General features: G+C 39.4%; 1 protein-coding gene across 3 annotated transcripts; it reads right to left on the reverse strand.

Annotated features, from left to right (window-relative positions):
- Positions 1–636: 636 nt before the first annotated feature.
- TUBE1 (tubulin epsilon 1) lies at positions 637–24514 on the reverse strand. 3 transcript variants are annotated; one of them, XM_067546613.1, is made up of 12 exons: positions 24359–24514; positions 24202–24275; positions 21631–21683; positions 16479–16536; positions 15705–15820; positions 14519–14640; positions 12032–12219; positions 11066–11241; positions 8725–8865; positions 6742–6882; positions 4520–4694; positions 637–2374 (listed from the first exon to the last, which is right to left on the reverse strand). In XM_067546613.1, exons 1-12 carry the CDS (start codon positions 24381–24383, stop codon positions 2216–2218), a joined length of 1428 nt encoding a protein of 475 aa, XP_067402714.1. In that variant the 5' UTR covers positions 24384–24514; the 3' UTR covers positions 637–2215. The 3 variants fall into 3 exon arrangements, with proteins under 3 accessions (XP_067402714.1, XP_067402715.1, XP_067402716.1); XM_067546614.1 differs by lacking the exon at positions 24202–24275 and having other exon boundaries at positions 24359–24454; XM_067546615.1 differs by lacking the exons at positions 16479–16536; positions 24202–24275 and having other exon boundaries at positions 24359–24454.
- Positions 24515–24756: the final 242 nt, after the last annotated feature.

Genomic DNA, 24756 nt, shown 5'->3' on the forward strand with positions numbered 1-24756 from the left:
TCACACCACGGACAGCAGTGTATCACCAGGATGGCAGCATAATCATAGTTTGGAGAGTTAGCTGAAGAGAAGACCCTTCCACTGAAACTGAACTTCTTGGTATTCTTCTGTTAAATACCTTGAGGACATGGTTTAAAAACAATCTATGTTCAAAAACAGATACTCAAAAGATTTAAGAATTACGTTATCCGATTACCTCAAATGTATATTTGGACCATGTACAGCAAACCCAGGGACAGTCATGGAGTAAAAACTTTTGTAATTTAAAAAATCCACAGCAATGCAGGGGTGAGTTTTGTGTAAAATATGGAGCAAAAACTCCTAGAAATAGGTGTCTTCCCTCATCCTCAAACATATAGATTTAAATTAATGGAGCGAGCATCCAAGTAGCTTAGTAGAAAAAGGAATTTTAACTGTTTTGCTGTAACATCTGATCCATCTATCCTTTTTGATTCACAAGATAGATATTCTTACAGCTACCCAGACAGCACTAAAAAAAAATATTTACCTTTTGTGAGTTAAAGAAAAACCATAACATATGCATACAGCTACAAATGATTTTAAGCTCAGATTGGTTTGTGCAGCAATTCTTATATTTTACATTTTTCCAAATGCTATGAACATAAGAAACATATGTGCACAGGAATAAAAAAAAATGTATTTGTCAAGACTTAGGTTAGTTCACTTTATCCCCAATGAACCAGTTTTCTAGGCTTTCATTTTAAATGTATACAATTAGCCTTTTCATTGCTCTTCCCCACTCATGACATGTTAACAAAAACAAATGTACAAAAAGAACAAACACTATGTATACAATGAAAAGTAACCTCATGATTTTATACTGATCCCACCTTCTTGTCTGTTCCCTCCTCATGCTATTTTGTATCTTATTTAACCTACACTGTAAGCTCCTTGGAGTAGGGACCATGGTGAAGTCCTGACCCCACTGGGGCAGGGATTATGGATGAATTCCTCGCCTCACTGAAATGTATGGCAAAACTCCCAGTGACTTCAATGTGGATAGGATTTTACTCTATGTCTTTTGTCATAAAGTGCCAAGCACATTTAACTGAACTCGTAAATTGTTTCACTGGAGTGACTTTTCAGAATGCTTTCTTCCTACAAAAATTGTCTCAAGAAATATTTTTCTTGTATATTTCTGGCCTTATACATTGAAAATTAGAACTAATACTGTTGTATCTGGTCATACCACCACTGGAGCGCTCTCAAAAGAAACTTATTATAGAAATGTCACTTCATGTGTCCATTTTTAAGTTTTAAGACAAAAAGAGTCACTTTGCAGAAAAATTCTGAATACCTGTATATTTTATTCTGCAAAAAAATATAGGAATTATTAAGCAACTGTTTATAAATATAATCTGATCATAATACAAAAATCTCTTTACTCTAATTATATATTTAAAATATACTTCTATTTTAATTCGGTTCTTTTAAGAATTTAATCTTCATTCTCCAAACAATCCATATCATAAGTACATATGATCACAGTTACTGGAGGAAAAGTTGGCTTACTATGCTAGACTCTTATCCTTGTCAGTATATAAACCAACATTAGTGCAACCTAAAGTTAATGAAAGGTGAATCATTATTATACTATATATTAGTGTTGTACTTAATGCATTAATTTTGTCAAATTATTCCTGATATTGCCACTTTCAATATCAACCTGGAATAATTTAGTTCAATTACATCTAAATACGAGGAAGCAACACTGCAAATTGTGAACAGTGACACATCTTAGATCATCAATTTGGAGATAAACTTTCTAGGATATTAGGAACTTCAGAAACAAGACTCACTAGATGCTTCCTTTCATCTCTGAAAAGGAAATGTAGGTTTTTTGTTCCCTCATGCATCTTGGAAATGGTTTATACTAAGCAGGACTCTTTCTGCAAAGCAGAGATGAATTTAATTTATCTGAAGTTGGTCCAAGGAGTTCACCAACTGCATTTTGTGCTGTTTAATTCCTCCCCGCTCTCCTCCTTGCAGATGTGATCACTACTTACTCTGCTGGAGTGCGATATATGTTGGTCCCTTTTTTCACAGGCTGAGCACTTGATGCAACACTCCCAGACAGCCTGGAGAGAGAGAGTGTACCAGGTTCCCTGTGGAATGACTGATCCTAGCTGCTTCGCAAGTCATCCAGTTAGCCTAGGTGGTTTGTTGTTCTGAAAATAACAGCAATTCTTCCTCTTTACATAGCTATCTTCAGTCTTGAGGGATCTGTTCTAGACACACCTTTAGTGGCATCTAGCTGGCTATACTCCTCTATTAGGTCTGACAAGGATGATATGGCTTCAGAGAAACAGCTTTGCTCCATCCCATCAACGTGCAGGTAATGGTGAAGGTGAGCCTATAAGAATATACACACATTAACTATACTCTTTTCTGTGCACAAGAAGGAGTTAAGATTAATCTAGTTCAATATACATTATTGTTCAACCTGCCTTGAAGCGGAACTACAAGCACTGTAATAAATGGATTGAAAAACTCTCTAGATTCACTACATCCTTTTCTGAAATGCTACCATAGTAACTTCATGTAGCAATACTCTGGAGCATGCCTACACTACAGCAGCTACAGTGACACAACCACAGCGCCATAAGTGTGTCACTGTAGACTATTCCTACATCAATGAAAATAGTTTTTCCATTGATATAGTTAATCCACCTGTCCAAGAGGCACTAGCTAGGTCGATGGAAGAATTCTGTCAATCTAGCCATATCTGCCGTGGGGGTTAGGTCAACCTAACTACAGCGCTCAGGGCATGACATTTTTTGAATTTCTAATTTTTAAGTGTAAGACAGGTATAGCCAGTGAAGAATGATTTCCCTTATTTCACACAATAGATGTGTGAGAAGGAACTGAGGTGGGAATGCCCATGCATGTGGCTGGCCTCATGGCAGGCAGGGAACAGCGCATATGTGGGCAGGACAGATTGCTACCAAAGTTCTCCAGTCAGCAGCATGGAGGCACAGACATACCTACAGTGGAGCACCCATAGGGACACTATTCGAAGAAGATACATGGTTCTGTCTGGGAAAGGCTGCGCCCAGAGACTCCCCTTTGTTGTAGAGAGTATGTTGGGGGTTGATGGAACAGTGCTGCATGTTGTAGAAATTCTGGGCAGTGCTGCAGCCTGTAGGGGTAAACTGGGGAACCTGCTGTAATTTAGACAAGCCCTCAGCATTGCCTACATTATGCTGAGGGCCTCTCCAACCTTGTGGCAGCCCAGATTGGGAGGGTACAACAATGACTTAAAAGTTGTGTTTGTCAGCCCCTCCTCCGGGACTACAAGTTCAGTGCTTATGTTTAAATACCATCCGCCTTTTAGAGGCCCCATCAAAGCAGACTGGCAGACAATTGTAGCTTTGTGGTGGTGGGCTATGATGCCTGAAATTTGCTGAAATTGGTGTTTGGCCTGGTCTACACTTAAAATTTAGCCACATCCTAGCTAGCTAAATATAACCTAACTGCCTTGCTCAGGTATGTGAAAAATTCAAATCCTAAGTGCAAGCATTAAGATGACTTATACTCCCAGTGTAAATACAGCTACATCCATACAGATGTTTGGGGAGGTGGGTTATTTACATTAACAGAAAACCTCCTTCAGTCGACACAGGAAGCATCAAAAGCTGTAGCACCTATACTGTAGACATGCCCTAAGGCTAATCTTCCCACATGTCGGTTCCCTTTAAAAACTTTGTACTTCCAAAGGTGTATCAGAATATCCTATTAACCCAAGAAAAGGCTGAAAGGAAAAGTAATCAATATTGGGTTATCTGCCCAACTCAGTTTTAATCATTAACTTAACCACCACCCTCACTTTAGCTAAGGCTGTATATATGTTTGCCACAGCTATGACTTTCATGACAAAACTAAAGTCTCAGTCTGTGTTACAAGACAGCTTCATCAGATTTTACAACTCTGATACAGTGAGGTAGAGTACTAGTGTTAAAAATGTAAATTTTTTAAACAATTTTTGTTGATCAATCACACAGAACTTCTAATGAGAAAACATTAGAAAAACTGTGAGGCATAACTCAGTTAACTTTTCTATTTTGCTTTGACAAAGCCACAGCTTTTCCAGGACAAACTACCAGGCTTCAAGTGTTTTTAGATATATTTAGAAATGTCACATTTTTAGAGCATGCTCCCAACTACACTGGTATGGGGCAATTCTGATATAGATATATTATCAAGACATTCATTCTGGTGGAAGAGGAATATTAATAAAAAGAAAATGCATTGTTATCAGAAAAGGTGGGTACACAATACAATAGACTTTGCACTTCAAATGCAAAGCACTATCTATTTTAAAGCAGTATCTTCTTTCTGCAATGTAACAGGATTAGTACCAAATCAGATTTTTGGGACAGCTTTGTTACAGCTTGCGCTGAAATTTGCTTTTCTCCTACACTCCTCAAAAAATAAAATTTTAGGAGAGACTACTGCTATTTTAAAGTACCCTGAGATGTTATGCTGATTTTCACTATACCTTTTTCTTGTAGAGCTTCATGAATCTGTCTTTGAGCTCTATAAAGGTTGGTTTCACACAAGTGTTGTTTGCTAATGCCAACAGTGAGTGAGAATGGCCCACAGGAGGTACTGAACACAGGCCAGTTTTCCAGCCCTCTTGATTCCATGAGACAAAATGAAGGGAAGGCTTCAACCTGCAATACATAAATTCATAGCTAAAATATAAGCAAACAGCCGAGATATACAGTACATATCACAGTGTTAACTGTACTGTTTACTTTGCTGACAAGCAATCTCAAGGGCACTGGCATACAAAATTTCAGTAAGAAAAAAAGCCATTATAATTAGCATTGGCATGCATGTTTTTAGAGTGGATTTAGCTGCTTACTTAATTTAACCTTAAAAACACAGGAGAACTTTAATTTTAATAATAATTCGTTAATTTTATATTTCAGTATTAAAAATAAAGCTACCTTCAAGGGACCTGTATCATAAGACACTTCACTCAGTTTGTTTCCTATAAAAAAAGGGGAAGCTTACCTGTAGCCGAAACTAGTCAGACATAATGTAATGTAACAGATGCCTTTGATAGGTCAAAAAAACTTTAGAATATGCTATCATATTGGCTATTCACGGATGCTGGGGAAAAAATAACTGTACTATCTTCCAGTAACTATGGTTCTTCAAGATGTATTGTCCACATGGATTCCACTCTTGGTGCATATGCACAAGACTGGATTCTTCTGGGCATTCTTTGTTGGGGCTGAACCTCTGCCTTAGATGGCCTTGCATCTCCATGCCTCAAGTCATATAGGGTGGGGCAGGTCAAACCATCCTTCAGTTCTTTTGTAATGAATCCCAGAGGAGGACTTTGTAGTAGGAGGGAAGGAGGACAGGGCCTGGAGTCCATGCGGATTACACATCTTGAAGAACCACAGTTGCTGTAAGGTAAGTGACCATTCTTCCTTCAGTGATTGTCCACATGGATTTTGCTCTTGGTGACTAAATTGTCTCCTTTGAGGTGGGTACTAGGAGTCCTACTTAAAAAGTGACTGCAGGACATCTGATGGGCATCTGATCTGGAAGCCTCTAATAATGAATAGTGACTTGTGAATGTGTGGACTGAGCTCCAGGAGGCTGCCATACATATTTCAGTAATAGGGACATTCTTCAAACAGGCAGCAGAGGCTGACTGAGCTCTAGCAGAATGAGCTCTAATGTGGTTAGCTTGTAACCTGTTTTTATATAGCTGAAGACCCATTCTGATAACCTGTGAGGATACTGCCTGGCCTTTAACCTTCTCACTAGGGTTGGCAGAATTCAATGTTTTTAAAAATAATTTTGACAGATATCGATATTTATTTTCATACACTTATTTTTATTGATTTAAATTATCACAGTTGTGCAAAATTATGGTTTTAAAGCATTTTCATCACACAGTTGTGGGAAACTATGGGGGAAGTCAGAAAATAATTATTTAATGACAGTAGCCGACAAGGTTAAAAAAGTTAAAGCTTTATAACTGCTAAAATCCAAGGTGTCAATATCACTTGTCAAAAATATACAAAGTAAATATCCTTAAATCAAACTCTAATAAGTTTTCAAGAAGCATTTCTCTTACTTTACAGAGTAGGCAAATTTTAAATATTTTTGTCTGGTTGTGTGTGTATGGTGAGATCAACGTTTACCTATATTTATCAATAGAAATTGAATCCTTCCAAGCCTATCAACAAAAACCACTGGGTGTGCTCCTGAATGATTTTGTCCTGTTGTAGTAAGGGCATTGTTACATTACTTTATCAAGTTATGAAGTTTAGCTTCCCATGAGGTTGAATGAGGCTTGGGGAAGAAAACTGGGAGATGAGATGAACTGAACTGTTCTCTCACCAAACATCTTTATAAAAGATATATGAAAAGAATTTTCTTTTTTGACAGTAAACATATAAGTGTAGTATCTGGTAATCACTTTATTATAATCACAAACAAATTTGGCTTGGAAAGGGTCCCATGATTCTCAGAAAGCTTACTAACAAATTATGTCATTGGGAAGTACAGAAAACACATTTAAGCTCTTTTATTCAGTTTCTGTTTGTCAGTAACATTTTCTCTCTCAAGTGCCTACTGAACTTTTTTTTGCTGAATACATACAAACTCTTTGTATGAATAGGGATATCACTGTGAGATCTGACAACAGTTTCTGTAATAAGTATTGTGTAAACAAGCCATAAAAATAGATCAAACCTTTCAATGTTTCTGCGAAGGTCTGAAACCTGTACATTTCCTCGAACCAGAAGTGCACAGGCAAGGTACAAGCTATGCTTTGGGTCTGCTTGAATCAACTGGTGATCTTTGCTGAAAGCATCTGAAAACATCTGATCCAATCTAAATCAAGAGAAAAGACAGTTATCTACTTTTATTAAACAAGTTAAAGTTCTTCACTGATCCTGTATCTTGCAATTTAAGAGTTACTGAAAATCATCCACTTCTTCGTTATTTTAAAGTATAAATTAGACCGTCAAAAAAGAATATTCAAACAATAGTACAAGTTAGGTGGCCTATTTCAAACTACACCTTCTTATGCCCACCTATTATTTGCTTTTCTTGGCATTCTTTTCTTTGAGCACCTTAGCATATAAGTTGCACTAAGTTCAGAAATAGTGGATAAGGCGGAATAAGTTACACGTCAGTAACTTGTGTTGAGAATACCAGTTGTGTCCCAGAGTCATGATGAGTGTACTAGAGTTGATGTAACCTGAAGCTCAAAAGATGTTTCAAGTTACAATGGACTAGACTTCCATAGACTTCGAGAATAGGGATTTTTTTCTCTGATCTTTGCTCTTTCCAGTTTGTTTTGTACATTTGACAGCATTCCATGTACCGTGAGATTCCACTTTGTGTGACTCTTTCACCCAGCAAAAGGGAAGAGGAAAAAGAAATTAAGAAAAAAGGAAAATGTGAATGCAAACGGATAGGTATTGGCAGATGAACATGAAAGTATTTCAAACTCCTTTTTTTAGAATTAACTACATTTCAAATTAAGTGTTCCTTAACATGGACCACCATCCTTGTTCCCAGACTTGTGTGTCAGTTTCATTATTTTCTTTTACAAAAATTCTATGCCTTTAAAAAAAACGTGTATGTGTATGGGTGGAACCCCACTGAACCATACTTTCAACTTTATTTCTTAAAGAATTGTCTGGCACTTAAAAAAAAAAAAAAAAAAAAGAAAGAAAAAAAAAAGGAAATTTCCCAAAAAGTTGAAATTGGATTGGTTTATGTAATCTGCGGAAGGGGAGCCATGCTTGAACAAATCTTAAGGGACCCAACATGGCAAAATTCCTGTAGAATTTGGAAAGTTCATAAAGATGTAGAGTCTTGGGAAGAAAGGTACAATTCTACCAGGGCATAATACTGAGTAATAGATGGTGGAAAGAAAGTGTAAAGCTTTATGTCTGGAAAGTTAAGCATGTGAAGTTTTTAATTTAGATAAAAGACTTCTCCTTCACAAGTCCCCTTCATGCTTTCTTCCAGTCCCTGTATACTCCTTTAAGTTGCCCTTCCATGTGCCCCAGGTCCCTTTTATACAATTTGTCCCCACTGTGTCCTCTTCCCCTTACGTCCCAGAATCACTCTATTAAAAGACCCTCCATGTGTCCCCATTCCCTACCAACAATAGATACATCTCCCAGTCCCCTGCATCCTGCTCCATACCCCACACTGGAATACAATCACTCCATTTCCCCTTAGTCTTTCACCGTCCCATTTATCTGTACGGGGACCCTCCACCAGCACTGCGCCACCTTCTATCACTGCTCTAATAGTGGGGTTTAATTCCTTGATGGGAGATAGGAACACCCCATCACAAGCTCTTAATATAATCTTTGTAGTTCCCTCACTGATTACCAAAGAACCCACTAAATAGGCACTTCTCAGAAAGGCTAACAAAAAACACATTTTGAGTTTGTAAGCCACGCCATTGTGGAGACTGAGCGTATGAAAAAGACCATTAAGAACATTTTCAATTGAACATCATGGCAACTTTGGAAATACCACAGTGCTTTTAAATTTCTTTTATTTTTTCACATGCTTCCAAAGCAACTTTTATCCTGAGGTTAGGGAGAATATGAAGTTTTATTTTTGTGAAAGGAGGAGTTAAAAATAGGGCTTATAACAGATCAGCTATGGTGTAGCCTCCATTACTCCATAATAGTTTATTTCACCTACCTTCTAGAAGGTACATTAACATCAGCCAACGTATACAGAGGTGTTAAACTGGAAACCAGATAATGAAGACGAGGAAAGGGAACCAAATTCATGCTGATTTCATTAAGATCCATATTCAGGGAACCTTCAAACCTGGCAGAGCTGAAAGTTGAATAGTACTATTATAAAAACAAAATCATTTACTTACAGAAAGTTACATAGAAGCCTGCTAAGTTACTGTTTTATCCAAAAAATTTTCCATTTGTTCCCTACCACAGAGGCATCGTGAAGATGAAGTATGCTTGCAGTATCATTGAAACCATGTTGGTCCCATGATAGGAGAAATACAAAGTGGGTGAGGTGATTTTTTTTTAAATTGGACCAGCATCTGTTGGTGAGAGACAAGCTTTCAAGTTCCACAGAGACATTCTATTCTACTTTGTACTTAGCTGTGACACTCTGATTACCTTTTCTAGACTTAAAGAGCTCTGTGTAAGCTCGAAAGCTTGTCTCTCTCACCAACAGAAGCTGGTCCAATAAAAGATATTACACCTCCCCGACCTTGCCTCTCTCATGAAGTATAATGTCATTTTACCAACTGTAAAATGATGATTTAATCACTATCATGGGAGTTACTGGTTTTTCATACATTTGTACCAATCTTTCATTTCACATAATAAAAGCACTGAACATTAAGACTGTGCACCACTGGTTACGGTTCTGCTCTACAGTAAGGTGGCGTTTGGTTGAAGATAAACCTGAGCTGTGATAACTCCCTTAGTAACTAGTCATTTCAGGGTTACTATTTCAGATAATTTTCCATAACTGGAAATAGAGATTAGCCAGTAAGGGTTGCTATACTACTAAACACAATAAGGGATTAACAGGTTAGACAAGGTCATTAACTGGAAAACAGAATTGTCTAGCAGGAACATGCACAAATAGGCTTTTAATCTGTCTGTTTAATAATGTGTGATTGGCCACAAAGTCAGTGCATGAATGTATGAAGTTATAGGTAGTCTGTATCTATACATGTGCAGGAATCTTTCCGCCAATTCATTTCAATCAGAAGAACTCCATTATGCAAACAAACGGATGATGACCAGAATGGAGAGAAGAGGGGTTATGCCTCCATACCACTAAGTGTGCTGCACAACAACAGCAACAAAGAGAGAAAAAGGCAGAAAAAATGGGAGAGAGGATGCTAACTCTGATGTCACAATCCTAAACAAAATGTTCTCAGGGTAGCAGCAGGTGATGGGAGGAGGAGGGGCAGAAACATGGAATGCTCACAGGATGAAAGGGTCAAGAAACCTGGAAACAAACTGACAAAAAGTTTTCATGGGTAAAAACATAGTGAGACATCATCATTAGATGTTAGTTTTTGTAATCAAACCTATTTTTATAATGATTTTGCTAAATTCACACATCTTTTGAACTAATCTGTTAAAGAAAAAAGTGGAAGAGTACAATTAAAGCATTAATCCAAATTAATTTAAATGGGATCTCTTATACTGGTTAGTTTCCGATAATAAACAACTAGTTTTTGGGGCGTAGCAGATATATTCAAGAGATGGCATATCACTACTTGAGTAATATGCATTTAGACCCTGTCTTGTATCATTAGGCTTCTGTTTTCAATAAAGGTAAAATGATGTTTCTGCTGCATACATATTTTCTTATATTTGAATGTACTTCAATTTGTCTTGTGAAAATTACTCATGAATAACGTCTCACTTTTAAATTTATTTTCAGTATGCATTTAATACCTACTTGACACACAGTTTAAGTGTACAAGACCTGAACACCTTAAAAAAATTTTACTTGCCTATTGTGAGTAATCCTTTCACCCAATGAGTGAGTAGATCATTTTAAAAAATAAAACAAAAACTAGAACATTAGGGCAAAGCCTGGATAAACAAATGGTTTTTTTTGCCAAGAGCAAATTTTTATAAGTTAGAAGAATTCAGAAATAAGAATTCAGATGACCTCTCTACATTTGTATAACAGATTCAGTAGGAGAAATCCTGAAGTCAGTGGGGCATCATTGAAGTCAATGAGAGTTTTGCCATTGACTTCAATGGGACAGGATTTCTTCATTCAGAATCCCTATTAGGGTTTCTACAGTAGTTTCCTTATGCTAAAATGTAAGTCACTTTGCTAAATTGCCCCTGAAGTGGATTCTTTATACCACTGTTACAAAACTTGAACAGTTGTTTAACAACTCTTTATTACAACAGCTGACTAATACCAAACTAATAATGGATCAGTATTTTTGGAAGTACAATGAAGTGCAGAGCATCTGTCGTGCATTCTAGCTTTCGTAGCATTACCTGCACAGTGGAATGCTCAGTAAGTTTACCTGGTCAGGTTAAGCAGCAAGTTGGCCACAATATTGTTCATAGCATCAAATGGTTTCTCCTGTTCAGTTTTGATTCTGCCTGCACTGGAGATTAACAAGCTGTTTTGTTTCACAGTTGATCCTAGCTTTCCAGAACTGGTCATCTGATGAATTTTACTAACTATAGAAAATAAAGACTTGAAGAGAAGACAAATGAAATAATTATAATAAAAAACTTCCAAGTAGTCCTGTGCACAGAACTTTCACATTCAATGTCCCTGTTTGTTTCAGTTAAATTTAGAGTTTAAGAACAAAGGTTTAAGCACAGTAGCTCGAGTTTAAAGTTTGTGCCTTTGAAGTCTGCTTCACTGTTTGGTCATTTGCAATTGATTAATGTATTTGTGAACTGCTTTTCTTCAAATACGTCAAGGAAATATGAAGCTTAACTCAAAACAAGTTTAATTTTTACTCAAATACAGAAAAACTTGTATTTTCTAAACAGGATATTTCTTCTCATGTTCATATAATTCAAAAGACAGCACAAAAGATATTTCTGAAATGAAAAAAATCACTTTTGAGTGGGGACAATTTTGTTTCTAAACTAATAGCTATATATTCAGGATAAGGATCTTAAAAACAAGGGTTTTAGCAATCATTTACCGTTTATCGTAAAGCAGACACAGGAACAAAATTCACTGCTACTGACCCTTTCTGTAAGGAAGGGGAAACTACTGGCAATTTTTAAATGATTCACAAAATAAGGATAAAATTTTCAAAAAAAAAAACCCAAAACCCAAAGCAATTTAGGAGCCTAAATCTCATTTTCAAAAGTGACTTAAGGAACTTAAGAGTCTAAGCCACTTTGGTTCTCTTTGAAAATAAGTTTTAGGGTAACATTTTCCTGTTCATCAATACAGACAAGGAAGAAATACTTCTGATGTAATATTCAGCACAAAAGAAATTGACAGGATATTAATACTCTCTTACTTCATTTTCAATTGGCAGCACACAGTCCGCATGCTCGTTAAGTTCCTTCATAGCCAGAACACTATTATATGGAGAAGTAATGACATCATCCTCCCCAGAAGGGTAAACTGAAGTAACAAATCTATATACTTCTGGGAATTCATCCTCAAGCACATTTAGTACAAAAGTACCAAGACCAGATCCTGTCCCTGAGAATAATTAAGAAAATAATCAGAGTGAAAAGAAATAATGCTAAAAACAACATCCTGAATTATTTAAATCCCCTCTTTCGGAAACACAGGAGTGTTTATACATTACAGGCCAGATTTTCAGAAGTGCTCAGAACTCAGTGATCACAGTGGGTGTTAGTAGAGCTGGACAGGAAAAGGTTTTTCCATCCTGAATTGGGATAGAAAGTCGAAATCTTGAACATTTTCAGAAACCAAAAATTTGAAAACAATTTTGGTTTGGATCACCTGAAGAAATGTTGAAACAATTTCAAAAAACTTTTTTTTCCAAAAATATTTTGAAACAGGAAATTTGTCAATTTAGTAGGAGTCCTGCTCGATTCTCCATTAATGAGCATTTTTAAATCAAGACAGGATGTTTTTCTAAAAGATATGCTGTAGGAATTATTTTGGAGAAGTTCTATGGCCAGTGTTATACAGGAGATGAGACTAGATGTTCACAATGGTCCTTTCTGGCCTTGGAATCTATGAAAATTGACCCTTTCCTGCAAAAAGTTTGTTTTGATGAATTGGTGTTTTTGAACTGAAAAACTTTTAGTTGAAAAATTTCAGACCAGCTCTTGTACTAAGCTTCTGGAACATTTCTTGTGATGGGACCACAGCTCATCTTAGCAAGTTATTTTATTGTCTAGCTAACTTTATTGTTAAAAACATAGCATGGATAGTTATAAAAGATGTGGTTTTGTAATCTTCTTAGAGCACTTAAAGATTGCATCTGGGCAGCGTGTATTTCTACTGAAGCCTAAAATACAGATTCAAATAGCACAATAATGCAGTTAAAAGAACATCTTCAGCTTTTAAGTGTAGATATATCATCCTGGGAAAAGACAGTATCTCCATAATAATATTTGTATAGTACAGTTTGTATGTTAGAGTGTAATTATAGCCAGTGAGATGACTGCAAGTGTTAGTTTTTGGTGTTTAGATCTATTTTCCCTTCAGTAACTTCCTTATTAAGTTTCCTCAGCCCTGGTCTACACTTACCCGGAGATTTGGCGGCAGTCGACAGGAATTATGCAAGCTACACAGGGTAGCTTGCGTAACTCCTGTTGACTGCTGTACTTCTGTTCTGCGCCATGTCTTCACTGCACTGCGCCACTTGAGGAGGTGGTTTTAGTACGTCGGCTTCCTGACCGATTGAGCAAGTCTACACTGACCGCTCAAATCGATCCAGAAAGATTGATCTGATGGTGGTGACTTTGCCGCCATCAGTATAGACATACTCTCAGTTTTCAAGTCAGAACATGATTTCCCTTCCTCCCTTCTTTACTGTCACACTAAGTTCAAATCAAAGACCAGAAAATTAAGCTGTGGATTTTCTGCCTTGGACAGATAATATTCTGGAATCTTAACAGCTGGCAATTTCAGTTATAAGGCTGGAGGATGAGGGGAATATAGCTGCTTTTTTGCAATGCACGGAGTAATAATAAGCAGATTCTCTCAAATAAAGCACATGACACTGAAGACAGTGCGCAAAGATGCATGGAATACGAGGGGCCACTTTCATATTCTGTTTTCAAATCCTAACCATTTAAAACATCTTCTCTTAATGTAATAGCACTGAAGTTGTTCAAGTTTGGTGCCATTATGCTAAAACCAAAGTTGTCATTGCACAAGGTTCCCCTTAGATACATTTACAAAAAAGGTACTAAGAGAACACTTCATTTATGTTGATTATAAAAGGTAAAAAAGAAAACATTGTGGGAGGAGGATCGTCTAACATTCAGGGTCCAAATACCCCAACGGGAGAACAGAAGGTTAAACTCAAAATGTCACAGATGAACACACACAAAAATTAAGCTCTCTCGTTATACTCCTTCAAAACTTTCCTTAAAACTGCTTTCCTGTGATGCCTACAAAAAAAGCTCAACAACCGTAGGAAGCTTGTGTACTGAGACCTATTGCCTATCATATGCTGATCAATATAATCTCCTTGTGCTCCCTCTTTTGTTTGTTTGCATCCATTGTCTCTTGTCATATACTTGGATCGTAAACTCTTTGGTGCAGGGACTGTCTTCTTGTTCTGTGCTGCAGATGGGATACTTGACTAGGAGCCCTAGTCATTGACCAGGAGCCCAAGGTACTATGGTAATAGAAATAATAATAAATACAAATAAACAACTTGACTTAAAGGGTATTTGTTAATTTAAAAAAATTCCTTATGTTACCAGTATCTTTGATTATTAAAGTGAAAAGTTTTCAAAATCTAGTTTCTTTTTCACTTGCAGCATTTGCAAATGTTCTATGAAAAAATGCTTACCACCTCCCATTGAATGAATTACAAAAAAACACTGCAGACAGTCGCAGTGTTCTGCAGTCCTCCTCAGCTTTTCCACAATGTGTTCCCGGTACTGAGAGCCATACAGTTTATGACCTACAGCCCTGGAAATGATTAAGAAAATTTAAACTTCCAACTTTGTACTCTAATTCTTCCTATTCTAGTCTGTACACATGGCTGCTGAATAGTTCAGAATCTGCACTCAATACTTTGTTCTCAAAAAAATAAATTGCAATGTCAGAAGCCTGAATGCTGTACAAAATTATGATACAGCATAACAGAAGTAATATTTAATAATTTTCAGTCATAAATGGGGAGGAAGGGTATTATTTTTCCTTCAACCTGTTACTATGAATGTAAGTTAGACATCCACATTAAGAGGAAAAGGCCACCTCTGCACCATTTAGTATGTCTGTCAGTCTTCAATTGTTTTTATTATAGGAGCCCTGAATACTGGAGCTTGTAGTTACAACCATTACTAGTGGTAAAAGCGAGGTCTTTTCCGGTACCGCTCTACTTATAATGACCAATAATATAGTAATGGGTTAAGAGACTCAATATTATGGGATTCTCAACTGCTGTATTGCTCCCTACTTTGGGATATTTGCTTGGATACTCCACTCTTTAGTACACCGAGTATTATTAGAGATTTGCTAACATGTCAGAGAAAATGTGGAAATTTGTTCTGTTATATACTTTATTCTGAGTTTCTCCTCCTTTTTTGTGACTTGGCACATATGCAAAAAAGCCAGGATCTGTGTTGTTTAGAAGTCAGAAGTTCATCTGCTCCAGTTATTCACTCCTCACTTGGTCACCATGCAAATTGCATAATGTCCCAAACTAGATTATGAACTCCAGCAAGGAATGAGCAGTAGGAGCAGGAGAATGCCTAAAAATAAAACATCCTTTCTTCATGCAAGTAGGCCTAGTAACAAAAAACACTGAGGGAAGAGAAACACAGAATAAATGATGTATCAACAGAATGATCCATAAATAAAATGCTTTTCAAAGTTCTCCTCAAGGTGACAGCAACGCTAAGATTTATTGTTAATATGGTGCAGTTCCCACCGGTGCAATAGAATCTACTAGAAAGACATTGCTATCATTTCCCTTTTCAACTGCCATCTAATTAGTAGATAAAATTGCTTTAGGAAGAATTTATTCTCACCAGTTGTTCCCTGAACCAGAAACATCTGTGATGAGCTGCTTGCTATCAAACACATCTCTCAATGGGCCCTGCAGAATTTCATTCACTACACCCTCCTCCATGTCAATCAAGAGAGCCTTAGAAAAAGAAAAATTTTAATTCAGTTAGAATGCCACTCTTTGAAATCATTACACAAAAGGGATGTGAGTACTTGCAAGATAAAAAGGTATCCTGTTCCTTTAAAGTTTCAGACATAAAGATCTTATTTTAAAAGATGCGCTATGACTGAGAAGCCAACTCTAGAAATACTCACCTTGATCTCCTTGTCGGAAGACAAAACTGAATGAAGCATTATTTCAGCTATTGCAACATTTGTTTATACTGTTGCAAATTTCAAGGGTTAAATACATAACATGCAAAATATTTAGTAACAAAAAAATTGGCATGGCTTTTCAAAGCTGTTTCCTCTTAAAAACTTAGTTAACAGAAGTGGTTCAAATAAAATCCTTCACTGCCCCCTCCAAAAACATCCCGCTGCCTCCAAACAAACACAAATTATACTTGCGATCTACAAAATTATTTTCCTAATTATTACTGAACTCTGCCTGCAAAGTGGACTCTAATTTAATTATACTAAACTGGAGAAATAAGAAATTTCCATTTTAGTTTGAGAGGCATGTCTGAAATTGTGCATTTAAGACAAAAGGTAAAACACAGGAAATTTAAATCATTAGCTCTTCGTAGTCAGTCATAAGTATGCAATGTATGTGAAATTATCTTAATAGATTGTCTTACTCGTGCTTTTAAAGAGAAGATTTTTCCTTTGAGAGTATCAGCACTGTCACCATCAGTTCTGGAAAAGGGAGAAACGTTTTATAACATCAAATCCATTATGGAAGTGATACAGTAGCATTAAAATTCTCTTTCCTCTTCATTGATCTCTGCTGTCCATTATGGTTTGGCCCAATGCAAAACAATAATGTTCCCCCTCACAGACACATACAACACACACTACTAGCAAAGTTTTAATGGAAATGTCCTAAAATAAAGTTTTTACAGATCCCATTCCACTGATAATATCTTAAGGAGAACTTCACTTAAGGTGGTCAGCATTAAATATTTACCATCAGGAATATTCCCCATCTCTATTCTACATAGGCAAATTTCAACTTAGTTATTGTCCTTGCTTTTAAGTTTCGTCTCATACCTGATTTATGGAATCAGCTCAATGCAGGAGCAGAGGGTATGGGTAGGGAAAGATGGCTCTAAACCATCTTTCAACTTGCCAGGTCTTGGTGCAGATCAGAGGCCCTTGGTACACTCTCCAAGATACAACAGCATGAATGATCCCTAACGGACTGTTATGTCAACTGGGGTTCACTGGAGCGCACAATGCTTCAGCCATGTCCTCTACGCCTCAGAAAGGGAATGGGTGGCCCTAGGCTAGCCAGGGTTCCCTCAATGCCAGAGAAAATCCTATCTACTCCTACAAGTCAGCTGTCTAGTCTCACTGCCTGTGCCGTGCAAAGCAGCCAAGAGTGTCCTTGCTCCCTCTCCATACACAAAAAGCCTTGCCCAAGATATATTTGATAAGGAAACAGAACCTTTCTTAGTGGTTTTATCCAGGGCCTAGTGACAAAGCCTAATAAAAGGAAAAACAATGAGAGTCCTGTAGCACTTTAAAGTGGGTTGCAGCCCATGAAAGCTTATGCCTGCAGAAATTAAATTTGTTGGTCTTTAAAGTGCAACAGGACTCTCACTGTTTTTGCTGTATACAGACTAACACGGCTACCCCTCTGGAACCTAATAAAAGGAAACTTCTTTGTATTATTCTCCTACTTCTGTCTTCATGATCTTTCATGTTGCCCCTAACAAATGACAACTATCCCGATGCACCAAGCACCCTCTCTCTCTCTCCTTACAAATATCTTCCAAGTTCTTCCGAGAAGCTTGTTGACTATAATGTGACAAACAGAAAAGGCATATTATGTTTCTGTCTAGAAAACCCTACATTGTACTATATTCACTTCATCCTGTGGATACCTACAGCTAGGTCCACAAGAGGACTTTGGTTCCTAAAGTGGCAATTCGGCATCTAAGTCCAACATTTAGGCACCACTTAGATCCTTAGACCCCTTGCTCAGCTGCCATATCTGTAGGTGCTTAAAGCCTATACCCACCTAAGTTTCCCCCAATAAAAACCCCATGGCACCTAAGTTTCTGCCAGTGAGCATGCACACATCCACCTCAGTCTAGGTACCCATCTCACACCTAAGCCACAGTGGGATCCTTACCCTAGGTGTTGCCCTGCTGATCTTGCCTATAGGGCCCAATCTGACATGCAGCCTCATACCAGGCCTAAGCCTACATAAAATGATCAGCAGAGGCACAACCTTTGACTCAGTGGTTAGCAAACTCACCTAGAAAACAGGAGACCTAGGTTCAATTCCCCCTCTGTCTGATGTAGGGTATGAATTTGAACTTGGATCTTCTATCTCAGTTGAGTCCACCCATCATTAGATTACACAGTCTTGCTCTCTGGGCTAATGCATTATTATTTATGCATAATGGAACAGCGCCACCCAGACATATCTACCCCAGAATAGCCCATGGGAGTCCCCAAGCTCAAATTCCTTCTGCGCAGAAGGCAAAGGGGGGAACCAAAGCCAGGTTTCCCACATCCCAGGTGAGTGCTCTAACTACTGAGATAGATGTTATAAGGAGTGTATGTGGGGATGTGTGTGGCACTAGCATTACCACCATCATCCCTGGCGACAAAAGAGGTGTCATGGCTGAGAATCCAAGTGAGATAGATGCCTACCTCCCTTCGATGAGGGAGGAGCATTTGAGGCCACACCCCTCACGTCAGCATTTCATACTGACTTAGGTAGCCCCCCTTTCACCAGGCTGGTTCCTCTGGCTCCCACTCTTAAGTATTTAACTCTCCCAATGAATTGTATAGGGAGCCTACATGGCTAACTTAGAGCTGTGGATTCCCCTGGGTGTCAGAGTGCCTAAAACTGAGGCTCTGCAACATGTAAATCCCTTTGTGGATCTAGCTGCTGCTTTGTGTGTCTGCACTGTACTAGGGCTATCTGGGGCAGGACAAAATCCTCATCTTTTGTACAGCACCATGCACACTATCAGCATCTGACCAATACCGTAGCAAGCAAGCTGAGATCTGAAAAAAGTTTTGTTTTAGATAAGGCATATGAAGTCACTGGTAGCATTGATATTAATGTGTCAACAGATCAGTACAACTGATTGTCAGACATGTCATGCATTTGGGTAGTTAATCTGTCTTAACACTGCTGACGTTGTTCAGCTTCTGCTACTTCTGGATGTCTCCTGGAGCTAGACATAAAGTCCACATGGAGACTTGGAGTGAGATATCAACAGTACTGTAGGCCATCTGAAGGCAGAAAGGAACACACAAATTTCTAACTGCCATGCTTTTAAGGTTGTGGGTAGACTAGGTATTTTCTGCTGCAACCTTCATTTTCACTAAAAGTCTCTCTCCCCCACCCCGTTTAGGAATTCCCTTGCCTTTTTTTAATATAGCTTTGACATATCCCAGTAAGCTGTTATCCAGGGTCAGGAGCTGCATCTGCCTGGGAATTAGATGAAGAAACTGAGCTCTTGGTTATTCCTAACTATACTGGGTATGTGTGCCTTCTGCCTAAAGAAGGAGAAAGGCTATAATATGCCTCAGTAAATTCTTTGGATCAATCACTGTATCACCATTTAAAAGTAAGTACATCAAGAGCAACTCTTCACGTTTAGCAGTGGAAATGTAATCTGTCAGTGAAAGGGAACTTCTGTGAAGGAGTCTGTATCACCACTCAATTCCCAAAACACCACAGCCTCTTATCAACTTCTGGAAATTGGATACAATCAGGAGCAGCTGCAGCAGCAGCGATCAAAATACCTGCATTAGACCAGCAGCTTTGCTTAACCTCTTTCTTCCCCTTCCCTGTCAGTATGCAGCATACCCCTCAACCTTCAAACATGCCAATGGGGAACACTGGCAAGTGTGATGGCTGCCATCTTCATCTATATCAGATATTGAATTTATGACCTCCAGAGCTAAAAGCATGAGTCTTTAGAGCTTGTGCTAAAGAGCCAGGGTCTTGAATGGAGAAGTTATTAAAGACTCACATCAAATGTGGATGGGGGAGGGGGATACAATACACAAACACTGAACACAAGCAAATTGTGTGAAAACTGATTATGGTGTGAATTGTCAAAATATACTTTAAAAACTATTAATTTGTAAATTAAGTACAAGAACTGTTTTAAAAATAAGTCTTTTCAGTGTGTAAATCACATGCAACCATCCTCCCTGCTTATCAGCAGGCTTTGAATCTCTTGACCTTCAGATCTCTAGCACAGTCTTACTATATGAACTACAGGAATAATTGTTAGCCCTTTTCTAGGTCAGCCATTGGAGGACTGCACAAATGGTTTCCTAATGTGTTACAAAACTATTTACTAGTCAGCAGTAGAATATTGGTGATCAGGTTATCCTAGATTTTAGTCCTGGCTCTGGGAAAGGAGTATGGTTTATAGTGGTTAGATATAAGATAACTCAGACTGGTTTAATCGTTCTGAAATGCAGTACGGTATAGTGTGTAAGACTGGGGGCTATCAAGTGTAAAAACCTGGGTCCTGTGCTTGCTCTCAGCTAACTTATTTTTAAAAATGGGGCAGGGGAGCAGTCAGTAGATCTTTACTATCTTCTAGGTTACGGTTCATAATCTTGTGAATAATAAGGGTAATGAATTGTATGCAAATTTCAACAGTACTCAGAGGTTAGATATGAGCTCCTAGGATCCTTTTTCTCCAGTTCAGGAACTCCCCTCAGGCTACAGGATTATTTGATGAGGTACATACTTTCTCCCTTCTCCTATCCCTCTGTCTGAATGAGTGATGGCATTTGTACTGCAGCACAATTATCATCAAAATCTTGTGGGTTCACCTTGACACATTCTCTCTTATGGCTAAAGTTATAGAACAGTCTATGGACTAACATTATTGATGTGTAAGTGGTATTCAAGGAATCAGCACATGAGGAACACCAATGTGGATAAAAGATGGGTGGCAGCATATTTTAGATTTCTTGCAAAAGGGACACAAAGAAAAATAAGTCAACCAAAATTCAAACAGTACTCAAATTTTCTGTATTTTGGTTATTGCCATTTCAATGAAGTCTTTTCAAGATAAAGTTTTAAAGCTACTGTTAACTAAACTTTGTAACACAACCTTAACTATCGTGCAGCTACTGATGTACCATAATATTTAACAAAAAGGTAACTGATAGTGTTACAGTTAAATATAAAGCACAGTAAGCAGCACAACTGTTTTATATCTTTAATTAAGTTACTGAGGATGTGGCTTAGATGCACATGTGTGAGCAGGGAAGAGTAGCAGGGGTGCCAGCATGGGGGATAGGTTTTGTTTTTTTTAAAAAACTCTAGTTACCAGTCCTAGTGCTCATGCTAAAGAAGGTCAAGTAAATTTTCAAGCCTTGCATAAATAGGTTGTGTTTCTTAAATGAATTACTCTTGCAAGATCCCTAATCAACACACAAAAAAAATACCTATAATCATAAAGAATGCCATTTGAATATGACTGAGTGGCTGAAGCAGAATAAATTTTATTGTAAAGGAAGATTAATGTGCAGTTATTAATTGACTGCTTTTGAGGGGGATGAAGGAAGAGATGAATACTTTCATAGACTTAGCAAAAGAACTGTAATCAAAGAGGAGGATAGACAAAATGTATAAAAGTACAAGATGTTAGGATCTCTTTCTAGCACGACTAGTAGTTTGACATGAAACATAATACTGTAGTTCATTCAGAGCAGTAGCAGATAGGGATTGTTGACTTCCTGAAATCAATTACTGTGATAAATTTAAAATAGGTCTCTTGATATAGCAAAGCTTACCTGGTATCCACATTTCTAAAGAAGCTGCTTAATGCTTCATCATAAATTCCTTTCTAAAAAACAGAAATGTTGCACAAGTTAAGTTTTAAATGTGCAATTACAGAGATTCTCAGTGCTATTTCTGGCCATTGCTACACAACAGTATTTAGTCAAAATATACACAGAACTTGAAATTATGAATGTAAACAATTCATTCAATAAGAAACGTTTTATTCAGCAGAAGATTGAACAAATATCACAAGCAATATTATGTTTTCTTTAATTTTGTGTTTCTGAAGATTTTTGCACTTTATGAAAAAACCAATACATTTATTAATCATCAATAGAACGAGCTTAGCTAACTGTTCTACATGTTGTATTTCTTATGATATTATAGCTGAAGCATATCTATTGTACAGCAGTCTACTAAAGAACAGGTTGAAAATGAAAGTGTGTTGCTGTATACAATACCAGAAACATAGGATCTACCATACTGAATCAGATGAGCGCTCCATCTAGTCCAATATCTTGTCACAACTAGAGCCAGTACTTGCTGCTTCGAAGCAAGGTAGCCAAAAGGACTGTCCACTGTTATCGTTAGCAACACATTGAAATTTCCTTTAAACAGTGTGTCCAATTTGCAAGGGATATTTAGACATTTCCATTCAGGGTCCTCAGAACACTAATTACAGGGCCCATTTATTTGTTACTCTGGCTCTGTGCTGAATATAGGAATGAAGAAGGGATCAACAGCAACATTAGGACACCTTTATGTTTCTTGTATTTTGGAACTAGCTGGGTGCCCACGTGGATAATTAGAGAAACCCCAGGGTTGCTCTGATATACACCATATTTACTATGGACAATGAGAAGTAGAGAATAGCTGGATCACAGCAGTGCTCCAGATGCACACATTACACAGCGATTTGGAAGGGGAGTGGTATAGAGATGGACAATTCGGCAAGCTCCCTAAACAGAGGGGAGTTGGAAATTCCCAAGATCTCTCTGCCCCTGTAAGCTGCTGAAACCACATAATTTGACTGTGGGGCAACAGAGAATCAGGCCCCAAGTGTTCTTTATTGATGTATACTCTCTTGGCTTTTTTCTAGAAAATCACTATTGTTGCCTTCAGATCACATCTTACAACCAAGGAACTAAACACTTATTTTTTGTTCAGGGTCTGTGTTTTGATAACTAAATCACTCTCCAGAGCAATGCGAACATACTTTCATAGACTGTACAATTTAAATGCCAAAAAACCAACAGGCCACCAATACTGCAAATTAGTATTAATGCAATACTGAGAAAATAGCCACACCTTTTGGCAGTGACTAGTTCTGTCAGGGCACCATGGGCTGGAGAAGAAGGTATCATGGGTTTGCACAAGCAGAACTACCATAATAAAAATAGTTTTCAGGGCTCAAAAAGCCTTGCACAGGGAGCACATATGCTTTAGCAGGACTAAAATTGGCAAATGCATTCCTGCAGGTGCAGAGGATTGGTCAATCTGCAGATGTTTAAATCACCTCCCAATGTGAGTTGGCATGTCAAAAGTCAATAAATAGGTGGCAGAGGGGTTATTTCGACGACCCAGATACATGTGACTGTGATGAAATACAAACCACGCCTGTTGGCTCCCGGAGGAACCATGCACCATGGAAGATCTTGCTGGGCTACAGAACCTATGATTGCGTAGAAAGACACCAGAAGAAGAAGCAGGACTCAGGACATAATATAGTCACTGCCATATTGGATCAGACCCAAGGTCTATCTAGTCCAGTATCCCATCTGCAACAGCAGCCAACATCAGATACATCAAAGGAAAATGGAAGAAAGGCATAGCAGGCCAATGTAGGATAATTAGCTGCATCGTGAAAGCTCCTTATGGGGAATGATGGTAGCACATGAAAAGGAAAAGCACTAGTAACTGCGCAGTCCTGGTTAGAGCTGGCTGAAGGTTTGTCAGAAAATCATGCAGATGAACAACGCCTTTTTCACAAAACTGAAATGTTTCAGGTTTACCAAAACATTTCCAGCTCCCCTCTGGCAATCTAAAGGGTGGCTCCTGGGCAGGCCTGGAAGGCTCGTGTCGCTTTCACGTTGCAGAAAGTGAACCCGACAGAGGCTGGGAGGGCGGCAGGGGCAGAGCCCGCTCCCAGCACAGGCCTGCCGAGCATGGAGGCTGTGCGCGGAGCTGCTCACCGGGCAGTCCAGAGACCCGCGGATTTTAAGCCAAGCTCCCCCGGCGCTGCGCTACACAAGCCACGGAGTGTCCCCGCCCCTGCGTCCAGCCCAGTGACCCCCCAGCACCTCCCTCTTGGGGGCTCCCACTCCCCTGGCCGCTCCCGGGGCCAGACACTGCGGAGACACGGCGCGAAGCCGCCACCAGGGCGGGGACAAACGGGCCTCGGACGGGCTTGGCAGCGGCCGGGAAGCGGCGCGCGGGCCGCGCATACCTCGCTCCGCCCAGACCGAGCGCTGGACACTGGGCGAGCGGCGCGCGCTCCGCCCCGGGGCCGGGGCGTTGAAGGAGGAGGAGGAGGAGTTGCGGGGGTGGCGGACGGTCAGGAGCCGCTCCCCGGGGGCTGTTACCTTGTTGACGGCGGCGTGTTCCCTCAGCGCCAGGTCCCAGAAGCGGCAGCCGATCTGGTTCCCGCACTGGCCCACTACAAAGCGGCGAGAGACACGGGTCAGCGGGGGGGGGGCAGGCTGAGCGGGGGGGAGAGCAGCGGGTGTCACACCGGCTTACCTTGCACCACCACCGACTGGGTCATGTTGGTCGCCGCTCTCGTGAGGGGCCGTTACTAGGGGGCGGGGCGCGCGCCAATTCCGGGGCGCGTGCGGGGGCGGCGGCGGTTCCACCCCTTCCAACCGGCGAGGCGATAGCACCGCCTACTTCGAACCTACGTTCCGAAAGCCCCGCCCCCCGCGTGCGCGGGGCGGGGTCAGCGGGAGCCCGACGCCGCGAGCGGCGCTGGAGGGGCTCTCACGCAAGCTCCTCCCACCGCCAGGCTCGGGGTTGGCGTGCTGGAAGGTACCATCCACTCTCATGGTGATCCCGGCGAGGGCGGGCGCATGCGCCACACCTCTCCCGGCCCACTGGCTGATTCCCCCTTCTGCTGCAGATGGAACGTTCCGTGCTGGAAC

The sequence above is a fragment of the Emydura macquarii genome, unplaced genomic scaffold (genome assembly GCF_026122565.2).
Source record: "Emydura macquarii macquarii isolate MOO-44397 ecotype Brisbane River unplaced genomic scaffold, CSIRO-AGI_Emac_v2 contig_1146, whole genome shotgun sequence".
NCBI lineage: Eukaryota > Metazoa > Chordata > Testudines > Chelidae > Emydura > Emydura macquarii.